This window comes from Palaemon carinicauda, chromosome 12, assembly GCF_036898095.1.
Source record: "Palaemon carinicauda isolate YSFRI2023 chromosome 12, ASM3689809v2, whole genome shotgun sequence".
Lineage (NCBI taxonomy): Eukaryota > Metazoa > Arthropoda > Malacostraca > Decapoda > Palaemonidae > Palaemon > Palaemon carinicauda.
The window spans coordinates 129,248,428-129,260,927 of record NC_090736.1 but is presented as its reverse complement, the minus strand read 5'-3'; the positions used below and the strand labels follow the sequence as shown (position 1 = coordinate 129,260,927).

The following is a 12,500-nucleotide window of genomic DNA, read 5'->3' as shown; positions in this document are numbered from 1 at the left end:
GCATAAGTTAAGAAGCCAGATGTCTATTTGCCCAAAGTATGATCAAAGCTGTATTACATGGCCACAGAATTTACATAGACAAGATGGGCTTTAATTTATGGATAAAAAGGAATATTTGTGAATAGTCGGAAGGGCCGGTAGGTGATAGCCATTGTTGTCATTTCTGACAGATTAGGACTTGTACAACGAAATCCACGTACATACCGTAACTAAGGATACGTGTCATAACGTCACTGGAAGCTATTTTGGCAGACAACGAAGCAGTACTTATCATAGATAATGCCCCGGTGCACAAAGATGTTATAGAGACATTTTCTAATCTTTACATCCAATATCTAACTCCATATTTCCTATTGTTAAACCAAATTGTGAAATGCTTCACGGTTTTCAAAGAGTATTTGAAGCTGTTCCTCCATGACAATGAACCCCAACTCATACAGCTCGTGAGGACAGAACTCTTCAGGATTTAAGCGAGATTGTCCTACGACAAGGGTTGAAACTGCCCTCCCTTATATTACGCTAAAGACCATTTATAGAAAGTGCATCCCACAAGAAAATCTTGTTTAAGTTGTTTAGTTCACTTTTTTCATAAACTTTAGGATTTTAATACACTACTTTATCTTGTTTTATCTGATTTATTTTTCGTTCACTATTTCTACTCCCTTTATTATTATTATTATTATTATTATTATTATTATTATTATCATTATTATTATTATTATTATTATTATTATTATTAGCCAAGCTGCAACCCTAGTTGGAAAAGCAAGATGCTATAAGCCCAAAGGCTCCAACAGGGAAAAATAGCCCAGTGAGGAAAGGAAATAAGGAAATAAATAAATGATGAGAATAAATTAACAATATATCATTCTAAAAACAGTAACAGCGTCAAAACAGATGTGCCCTATATAAACTATTAACAACGTCAAAAACAGATATGTCATATATAAACAATAAAAAGACTCATGTCAGCCTGGTCAACATAAAGACTTTTGCTCCAACTTTGAACTTTTTAAGTTCTACTGATTCAACTACCCGATTAGGAAGATCATTCCACAACTTTGTAACAGCTGGAATAAAACTTCTAGAATACTGTGTAGTATTGAGCCTCATGATGGAGTAGGCCTGGCTGTTAGAATTAACTGCCTGCCTAGTATTACGAACAGGATAGAATTGTCCGGGGAGATCTGAATGTAAAGGATGGTCAGAGTTATGAAAAATCTTATGCAACATGCATAATGAACTAATTGAACGACGGTGCCAGAGATTAATATCTAGATCAGGAATAAGAAATTTAATAGACCATAAGTTTCTGTCCAACAAATTGAGATGAGAATCAGCAGCTGAAGACCAGACAGGAGAACAATACTCAAAACCAGGTAGAATGAAAGAATTAAAACACTTTTTCAGAATAGATTGATCCCGGAAATCTTGTAAGACTTTCTCAATAAGCCAATTTTTTGTGCAATTGAAGAAGACACAGACCTAATGTGTTTCTCAAAAGTAAATTTGCTGTCGAAAATCACACCTAAAATTTTAAAAGAGTCATACAGATTTAAAGAAACATTATCAATACTGAGATCCGGATGTTGACGCCACCGTCCTTGACCTACTTACAATCATACTTTGAGTTTTGTTAGGATTCAACTTCTTACCACATAATTTGCACCATGCACTAATTTTAGCTAAATCTCTATTAAGGGATTCACCAACCCCAGATCAACATTCAGGGGATGGAATTGATGCAAAGACAGTAGCATCATTTGCATATGCAACAAGCTTGTTTTCTAGGCCAAACCACATGTCATGTGTATATAGTATGAAAAGTAATGGGCCAAGAACACTACCCTGTGGAACACCGGATATCACATTCCTATGCTCACTATGGTACCTATCATCAACAACTCTTTGAGATCTATTACTTAAAAAATCAATAATAATGCTAAGAAACGACCCACCCACTTCCAACTGTTTGAGTTTGAAAACAAGGGCCTCATGATTAACATGGTCAAAGGCTGCACTAAAATTAAGTCCAATCATACGAACTTCCTGACCACAATCAAGGGATTTCTGTACAGCATTGGAGATTGTAAGAAGGACATCACATGCTCCAAGGCCTTTGCGAAAACCAAATTGCACACTAGGGAGTAGATGATTACCTTCAGCAAACCTAATAAGACGTTTTGCCAGCAGACGTTCAAAAACTTTAGATAATATGGGAGTTATGGAAATTGGGTAGTAATCAGTGGGACTTGAGCTACTACAAACACATTTACATAGAGGAGTAACATCATCCATTCTCCAACAAGTGCTAAAAGCTCGTCTTCTTGCTAACTTGTGCAAAATAACTTTGGAGCTAAGAAATCTGCTGTCTTTATAAAAAAACAAAGGAAATATATTATTTGGGTCTACACCTCCATAAGCATCAAGGTCCATCAACAGAGCTTTAATCTCACGAGATCGAAAAGCTAAACTAGTTAGTTTAGCCTTAGGAAAACAGGAATGAGGAAGTTCAAGTTTTTCATTACTCTGTTTACAGTCAAAAACATCAGCCAAAAGGGTTGCCTTTTCCTTTGGACAGTGAGTGGCTGAGCGATCTGGTTTAAGTAAAGGGGGAACTGTTGCATCTACACCAAAGAGTGCATATTTAAGGGTAGACCACCATTTATGTTCCTGAGTTGTACCAGAAAGGGTTTCTTTTATGGTTAAATTGTACTCCTTTTCAGTAGAGGCATAAACTCTCTGAGCAAAAGCTCGAAGCTGAGTATAGTTGTTCCAGGTCAACTCTGATCTGTTACCCTTCCAAAGGTGATAGGCCTCCTGCTTCTCCAAATAAGCACGTCTACAATCATCATTGAACCACGGTTTCTCCTTCACTCGGTACCTCAGCACACGAGAAGGGATACGCCTATCAATTATGTTGACGAGATTCTCATTCAAAGGGACAACAGCGTCATAAATTTATAATGTAATTTACGTCCGGTAATTACTAGTTTTTTCTCTTTGATTATCTATGTATATGAACATTGTACAAAATATGTAAATTTATATATTAATGGAAAGGATATCTATTCACCTGCACAACAATAAATGCTGTAAAGTTCTATATTGTATTTTCTATGATAAGTAAAATTTCCCCAAAAGAGGGGGAAGGGGCTAGGGCTTGAGTACACATTAGCTGATTGCACCTTTCAAAGGTAGACAGTAGGGCTGCTATCTCCATGCTAAATATGAATATACATATTTACTTTACATATAATTGTATATCCCACATTTACCTATAATGTTTACACTTTACAAACGTACTTTTGTTTCTCTGTACAACTATGTAAGCTATTGCAACTAAAATGAAAAACCTACTTGGAAAAATTTATGGAATTTATCTACAATCCCAATGAATTTATCCACGCTGAAAAGGCGCCTGAAAATAACATCCGGCAAAAGAGTCTTCGTCCAAGGTATCATGTCCGAAATCACCAGCTGGTCGGTGGCTATGATGGACTCCGCTATCATCTGTCTCAACTCTCTGTGGTTTGGACTCGTCATCTCAAAATGTTTATCTGCGTGAAATGTTGACAGATTTTTTCATATGACTTCTGAAACTGACACTTTCATTTTCCATTCAATGAATCAAAAGGAGCTCCTGATTATAACTTTATCAAGCCCTTCCGCTTTAATGCCTAGGCTATAGTGGTATAAGTTTTGACAAAATTCTTATGAGGTTATATTCTTATATTGAAATGTTTTATACTGTAATATTCTTATATTGAAATGTTTTATACTGTAATATTCTTATATTGAAATGTTTTATACTGTAATATTCTTATATTTAATATTCTTATATTTCAATCAGCATTTCATAATACAGTCCTGAGACCTTTATGCTTAAGCAATTGAATATGAAATTATATAATTTTAATTAATTTACATACTATAGTGATATCAACGACAGCTTTAAACTATGCACGATAGAAAAATATTTAATTTATCATTATAATACAAATATTACATGTATCTCCTCATCTTTCCATGTCTTAAATTCAGCTTTAAAATGTCATACTTGCAGACATTTTCCAGATGATATTCATGATAACATAGTTTAGAGCCTCGGCGATGGGCGCCTCCTTCCCGGCTTGCTCTTTCAAGGCTCTAACGAGGATCTCGGCCTGTTCTTGCACTGCTTCCACCATGCGGGACTTTCCCATCCCGAGGTCTCGTAAGTGACGCAGGATGAATCGGCGGTTGGTGTGCCAGATGTCGCCATTACTTCCGGAAATACCTGAAAATTATAATACCTCGTCTAATGATAAGTTAATTTGGATTTAAATTAGTTTGCTAGTATTTGAGGGGTGTTAATTAGGCCATGGCTGAAGGGGATCTGTAAGAAATTACAAAGACAAGTTTTCACTGGAGAAACTAAGTATAAAAGATTAGTGGTAAACTTTTATGTAAATGCATGATGTCGTAAGAAATATACATGGTTTTCATTCTCCACTAGCAAGATATTTATTTTTCACAAGCCCTAAGTAAAAAGATAGTCTAAATTAGAAACAAAAATAAAGATATTTGAGCCTGGGACATTAGATGACATATCTATTGTACATTTTTATAATAATGGTAACAAATTGAATTCTCACATAATAGGTAAGGCAATGTATCAGGCAGGAACAAATCGAACTTCCTTCTGCTGTTGATATAGAATAAAAAAAGGACATTGGCCTCCCTATGTAAAATGCGATGCTCCAAGACATTCCATAAATGATGCACTACATATTACCAGAATAGCCCTGTAGCCTACATATCAATAGACTTATGTCAAGGCCATAGAAATAAGAAGCTTACCTAAAGCAACTTCTTCAAATATTTTGAAGGTATCCATATCAGGTCTGTCGAGGTAGTCTGGGCCCCCCAAAATCTGCTTGGCTATATGGTAATCGTGAATGAAAACTTGGATTCTGCTTCCAAATTTCCATCTGTAATCAAGGGAAACAGTCATTGTTCACAAGGGATTTCAAGATTTGCTTGCAAGGGAGTTTCAATAAAAGTAAGCAGTGGCTCAAATCTTGTAAAATAAGTAATGAGGAAAACTAGGATGTGAGAAAATTTGGAAAAATGGGTGACTGAGAACATTTTATAACAAAAATGAGAAAATATGGGTTAATACAAAATGTAATGTAATGTAGCTTTAAAGGTAAAGTAGTGAATATATAAAAAAATAGCCGAAAAGACATTAGGGGCATATAGTTAAGCAGTTAATACCAAACTTTCAGAAACTTTCATTTCCTGAAATAAACACCAAAACTGGCGAAAATACTCATTGGAGATTTTTCTGTTGATAAAACTGTGACGGGCCGAGAGAAGGTTGTGACTCAAAGACAGGATGAAAGCAACTGAGTGAGTTTATTATGGAACACTCTCCTTCATATACAAAAGCTCAATGCAACAGGAAATTTCATGTTCAAAACCGACACACTTACTGGTGAGAAAGACAGGCACGTTTATTCAGGTTCTTTTTAGTGCGAGGGAAGAGCGAAGATGCAAGAATAATATATACACAAAATGAGCTATGTACGATCGTGTGACACACGGTTGGTACATGGCTCCCCCCAAAAAATGACATACTGTACATGTTAAATAGGGCGCCCTGATCTAGGGAGGCAAACTGTAGGCAGGTCATCTGGCAGGAGATAAGCAGGTTTTAGACAATCAAGGAAGACCCAGTCTTCTTTGCCACGAATGTTTAGTAGGAATGCTTTCGGACTGCGTCGCATCACAAGGAAAGGACCCGTGTAAGGGGGCGTTAGCGGTGGCTTGCTAGTGTCGTTACGCAGGAAGACGTGTGTTGCAGAGTGCAAGTCTGTCGGTATGTGATGCTTCGCTGGGGGCTTGTAAGTCTGGCGGCATGGAGTAAATTTTCCCATGACCTGACGTATGCGCTGGAGATCTTCGGAGGAAGTTGTAGAAGGAAAAAATTTGGCAGGGACGACCAACAGGTCACCATACACCATTTCGGCTGCCGAGACGTCGAGGGCGTCATTAGGAGTGGTCCTTAGTCCCAGGAGGACCCAGGGAAGCTGAGTAAACCAGTTGGAATCCTTGCAGCGGGACATCAAAGCTGCTTTGAGGTTGCGATGAAACGTTCTACCATTCCATTGGCAACGGGGTTGTAGGCCGTTGTCTGATGTAGGGTGATGCCCAGGAGATTCGCTAATGATGTCCACAATTGAGAGGTGAAAGTGGTACCCCTGTCAGAAGTAATATGCTCAGGGATACCAAATCTTGCAATCTATCCTGAGAGTAAGGCAGATGTACATGAGGCGGACGTTGCAGTTTCCATGGGAATGGCTTTAGGCCAACGAGTGGAGCGGTCGATGACGGTAAACAGGTAACGATGTCCTTGTGATGGGGGTAGGGGGCTACAACGTTGACATGAATGTGTGCGAAACGACGCTGAGGTTAAGGAAAGGTGCCCACTCCTGAATCCGTGTGTCGATGTACTTTGGAAGTTTGGCAAGAAGTACAGGCGCGGACCCAAGCCTTAGCATCCTTAGAAATGCTGTGCCAAATGAACTTCGTCTTTAGCAGCTGTGCAGTAGAACGGCACGAGGGATGTGAAAGGCCGTGAATGACATCAAACACCGGTCGGCGCATGGGAGCAGGAATCCAAGGTCGTGGTCTACCAGTACTGACGTCACAGAGGAGGGTAGTGTTGGAGTCTTCGAGGGGGAAGTCTTCCCAACAGAGGGATGTGCAGGATGTCCTACATGCTTGATACTCTGGATCCTGTCATTGGGCTTCATCCAGGGCGTTGTAATCTAATCCCAGTTGAACGGCTGCCAACGTGTTTCTTGACAGGGCATCGGCAACGGGATTAATTTTCCCAGGAACATATAGAAGGGTGCAATTGTATTCAGCCACGGCGGAGAGATGTCGGCGTTGACGGGCGGACCAGGTGTCAGACTGTCGAGTGAAGGCGTGCACCAGAGGCATGTGGTCTGTACGAATGACAAGGGCGTACCTTCTAAGAAATGGCGAAAATGACAGACAGCCAAGTGCACCGCAAACAATTCGCAATCGAAGGTAGAATGACCAGATTCTTCCTTGGACAGTTTTCTGCTGAAGAAGGCCAATGGGCGGGGCGAGCCGTTGACCACCTGTTCGAGTACTGCACCAATAGCGACGTCGCTGGCATCGGTGGAGAGAAGGAGAGGGGAATGTGGGATAGGAAAAGTGAGAGCCGCAGCGGTTGATAGGGCCTTCTTTGCATTTCAGATGGCTGCTTCTTGAAGAGGACCCCATTTCAGGTCCTTTGGCTTGCCCTTGAGGGAGGCGTAGAGGGGAGCAAGAGTGGCGGCAATGGCTGGCAGAAAACGGTGATAATAGTTGATCATGCCCAAGAATTCCGGCAGAGCTTTGACGGTCGAGGGCGCGGGAAAATCCTGAACAGCTGCTACCTTCTCAGGGAGGGGATGGACTCCTTCAGGAGTGATGCGTTGCCCTAAGAACGACACTTCGTTGGCGCCAAAGGTACACTTGTCGCACCAGACTACAAGGCCGTTTTGTTACAGGCGGTCGAGCACGATGCGCAGCTGACGGAGGTGTTCCTCTTTTGAGGAGGAGAACACAAGTATGTCGTTCACATAACATACACAGAAGGGGAGGTCCCCTAAGATGCCATCCATGAGACGTTGAAACGTGGCCCCAGCATTACGAAGGCCAAAACAGGAGTAATTGAAGGTGTATGTACCAAACAGAGTGGTGATGGCAGTCTTGGAGATGTCTTCTGGGTTCATAGGCACCTGATAATACCCCTTCAGGAGGTCAAGAGTAGAGAAAACCTTCGCTTTGTGCAGGTAGGAGGTCACGTCGGCAATGTTTGGGAGGGGGTAGTGATCCGGTTTTGTTTGCATGTTCAGGCGCCTGTAATCCCCGCATGGACGGAGGGAGCCGTCTTTCTTCCGAACGATGTGTAAAGGTGACGACCAGCGGATGGAGGCCTTTTGGCAAAGGCCCATTTCCTCCATTTCGGCAAACATCTGTTTGGCGGCTGCCAATTGTTCCGGTGCCAGACGTCTGAATTTTTCGAAGACTGGGGGTCCTGTCATCTTGATATGGTGATAAATACCGTGCTTGGCAGGAGTCGTGGGCGTTTGGCGAAGTTCTGGACGGAAAACTTCCGGGTACGGCGTGAGGAGGTAGGCATAGGCATCCGTGGGTGCGCTGACGTGGAGAGCGAGGTTGGAGGGGGCAGGTTGAAGAGGTGTTGACAAGTACGAGTCTGGAAATGAGAGAGGAAATCCGCACCAAGGAAGAGTTCCCTTGGCAAAAGAGAACGACAAGCACCCGTGCCTACCAAATATCGCACGCCCGTTCCTGTATCATGTAAAAAGAAAAGATTAGAAACACGGGAGGCCACCGCCACAAGCAATGGCCTACTTACAAGTTTTTTCCCACTGACAATTTTTGGCACATTTCTTCGCGGTTGCCCCGAATCTGAAGTGGTATTAGCAAAACTGCGGCGGATGGGAGGTAGTAAGTGGCTGTAGAAGTCATTGGTTGGGGGGGGGGGGCGAGCGAGTGCTGGGTGGAGGGTGGCTTTGTCGCCGCTTCGGCACGTCATGGGGTAGGCGTGTATGTTCTACGGCATTCACGTCAGCTTCGGTTGACGTTGAATAGGCGCCCTCTTCGTCAGGGGTGGAGGCGTTGATAGAGGTCTTGAAGTGGCTGTCCATAAGGGCGTCGGCTTTGGTCATCAAGTCCTTTATGGGTAAACTATCGAAATCGGGTATGGCAGCGCGTATAGGTCCGGGTAAACGGCGTATCCAAAGGGCACGAAGTAGGTTCGCCTCAAAAGGAGAGCCGTCTGTGGCAGGTCGCAGGCGAGCGATACTGGTCATTTCCCTGAGGGCGAGCGAAGCCCTTTGGTCCCCCAACGGTTGTTGCGAGAGCTGAAAAAGCTTTGCTATATGGGCGGCTGGCGACGGCGAGCACTGCTGCAGAAGGTATGTTTTGAGGGCGTCATACGCTATTGGGGTATCTCCTTGTTGACAAAGCCAGTTGGATATTTCTGGGAAGGTGTCCTCGGGTATTGCCGCGAGAACATAATCTGCTTTGGTAGTTGAGCGAGTCACGCACTTGATGCGAAACTGGACTTCTGTGCGTTGAAACCAAGCAAACGCCTCTCCGCTGGCGAGTGATGAAAGTTTCAATGGGGGAGCCACAGCATTAACTTCCGTAAAGTAAGCCATAGTACCAACGATGGAGGGGCGAGGGGGAGTGGAAGGCAGGAGGAACGAGTCGACTTCCGGGGTCACCAATGTGACGGGCCGAGAGAAGGTTGTGACTCAAAGACAGGATGAAAGCAACTGAGTGAGTTTATTATAGAACACTCTCCTTTATATACAAAAGCTCAATGCAACAGGAAATTTCATGTTCAAAACCGACACCGTTACCGGTGAGAAAGACAGGCATGTTTATTCAGGTTCTTTTTAGTGCGAGGGAAGAGCGAAGATACAAGCATAATATATACACAAAATGAACTATGTACGATCGTGTGACACATGATTGGTACAAGACCCATGAGCCACTTAAAAATTCAAGATAGCAGCCCTTTTTTTAAGAAGGATTCCATTGCATATACAGAAATATTCCATTTTGCAATAAAATCGGAAAGACTTATCCTATTTGAATGAGCTTGGCGTCAAATCATACATTTTTAACTCTTCGAAATCCAAGTTTGGAACCATGGTCTTATTCACTGGCTTTCTTGAACCAACAGCACGAATGTCAATGCACAGCCAGAGCATGCTAGATGGAACTGTAGCTGTGAGGCTCAGCATGGGGCTTAGTATCAGCTGTAAGATTATTTGGTGTGAAATAACAATCTCACTGTCCTAAATGCTGTCCAATAAGCCCCACATCAGTTACCTACTGTAAATTACATATACAGTAGTTCAACATACATGTTTTGTTGGACAGCACTGCCTTAATTGAGAGGGTGTGCCAGCGAGGGAGAGGCGAGCCAATGGTAACAGGGCTTTACATCACTTTGTATGTAGTTATCTGAAGGGTGTACAGATCACACAGGATTTATGTGATACTGGATGATTGTTCATGATTGTGATCAAGGTGGCAAAAAGATAAACTCTCTGCCTGATTCACTGAATATTGATAAATTTCATACTATAATATCTTGAATACCATTAACCAAGATGGCAAATGAAGACCAGGACCGTCTAAATTCTGTACTGACTGGAGCCAGAAGAAGAGTAATGACCTCAAGTCACCATATGCACAATAACCACAATAACATGATGGTTATTGTATAATTATGACCAATATTCTCCTTTCACATAATTACTGAGATGCTTATTATTCTGGGTACAGTCAGACGTACTGATAATGGTGGCAGTGAAGAAACTCTGAGGTACAAAAAATTGCAGTATCACCAAAGTTATCGCCTTACATTCAGCAACACGAAACTGGGAGAATCAGAAAAAGTAAAATGCCAGACCAAGCTGCTCATAACCATCGTTAAAGGCAAATGTTTTTCCTATGTGATAAAGGAGCCCTATCGTTTGAACTCAAACAACTTATGATGATAAACCTTAATAACAGACCTCATGAATGAGCCCAAACTTTAACTGAAGGAAAAATTCTTGTAAGACTTAGTAGTGGAGATGCTATTACACAGGAGCTCAAATACCATTTTGCATGCTTGAGAAATCTACCTCAGAGTCACCAATTGAATGAAATAGGAACGTGCACCCAAAGAGGATACCTACCCACAGGCATTCTCAGAGTTATTCACATAACTAGTGGAGACAACCAGATCTGGTGAGGGTCCTGCAGTCTTCTAGAATTCAAAAACGTTAGAATAATATACACAATGTTTTATGTCCCTCTTACAGTACAAGCATACTCTACAGAGTACATGAGAACCGATGTTATGTTTGATGTCTACTAGCCATCTCGTATGTAATTTGAAACTAAATCAAACAAGGATACAGGGTGAGATGCAGGGTGACAAGTGAGAAAAAATTCCCTTAAACTGGTAAAGCATCCTGACAGAAATTATAATAAAGCTAATTTGTTCAAATTTCTGGATGATGAGATTGCACATTTGCCTCCACCAAATGCAGTCACTGTGACCAAAGAAGATGTCAGCAACCGCACTATCAATCTGACTAGGGTTGCACCATCCAGTCAGTAAGCTGACATGCAGAAACAGGTAGTGAAGTTATCATAGCCAAACCCTGCGACACATATGTTGTCATCATTGCAGTCAATGTTCTGCAGGCACTTCAGAAGTTAAGTCTGCAGCACTTGTAAGATGCTTTGGTCCAATAACAGATCTTGCAGTGGGTTCATTCACATGACTTGTACTGCACTCTTGCAAAAACAAGAGCAAAGGAGTGCTCTCTCTTTTGCTATGTAGTCTCAGCATCCCCCTGGTAAAGGGGAGAAGTCTTCCTGGAAAACCTGGGATGTTTGTGATTAGGCTTCCAGTGTCATTAGCTAACTTAGAGAATACCTATCGATAGTGGATGATAAAGACCTAGAGACTTGGACAGGTTCATGACAGGTCCAACACAGTGCTGAAGTAGCTTGTGAAGTATCCAGCTTACCTGGCGGGCTGCATCTGGAATCCTTCAACCGTACATCAACGAGAAACACAGACTTCTACCAAATGGCTGGACCAAGTATAGATCTGTGTCAGATCGTTTGGACACAGCTCTTACCCTTTGGGTAGAGTTACCAGCAACTCTCTTTTAGGATTGTGGAGGCGTGTTGGTAACGTCCATGCCTGGTGATTGCTAGACGGGGATTCAAGTTCCGCTCAAACTCGTTAGTTCCTTTGGTCACTGCAACCTCCCCATACTTGTGAGCTAAGGGTGGGGGTTTGGGGGAGCCAAAAGTTTATCAGCCGCCTTTGCTGGCCCTTCCTTGTCCTAGCTTGGGTGGAGAGTGGGCTTGGGTGCTGATCATTTGTATATATGGTCAGTCTCTAGGGCATTGTTCTGCTTGCTAAGGCAATGTCACTGTCCCTTGCCTCAGAATGCTGTGATTAATGGAAAGGCTAATGCTTTGGTCTGACCTGCACAGCACTATGTAGCTACAGAATCGAGGTTTAGAAGTGTTGTAGTACAATATACTCATCCAGACAACAAGACAATATGTAGCAAAAAAGACCAAGGGATAATGTCTACACGTACATCCAATATTATGTGGAACTGATGGTGTCTATGATATGGGGACTTTTTACAATAATCATGTTTCTGAGACTGATATAATGGAACAAGCAAGCTAGTAAGAAGGTACATGGTTCCAGATACGGATTATATATAGTGAAAATTGTACGATATGAACCAAAGATCATTCAGAATGGACAAGTCTTTGCAAATTTATTTCAAAGGCAATATTTCTGTATATATTCAATGGCATTTATCTTGAAAATTGGCCGCCATCTTGAATTTTTAGGTGGCTAATGTTTTTCATCA

At 42.0% G+C, this 12,500-nt stretch overlaps 1 protein-coding gene across 4 annotated transcripts in view; it reads right to left on the bottom strand.

Annotated features, from left to right (window-relative positions):
* The window catches only part of LOC137651282 (cytochrome P450 2L1-like), a 29,177-nt gene that overhangs the window by 6,829 nt on the left and 9,848 nt on the right, over positions 1-12,500 (bottom strand). For all 4 annotated transcript variants that reach the window (XM_068384546.1, XM_068384547.1, XM_068384548.1 and 1 more), the window contains 3 exons: positions 4,843-4,973; positions 4,061-4,279; positions 3,361-3,560 (listed from right to left, as the gene is read on the bottom strand). In XM_068384546.1, coding sequence (XP_068240647.1) covers positions 3,361-3,560; positions 4,061-4,279; positions 4,843-4,973 — 550 coding nt within the window. The remainder of the gene's footprint in view (positions 1-3,360; positions 3,561-4,060; positions 4,280-4,842; positions 4,974-12,500) is intronic.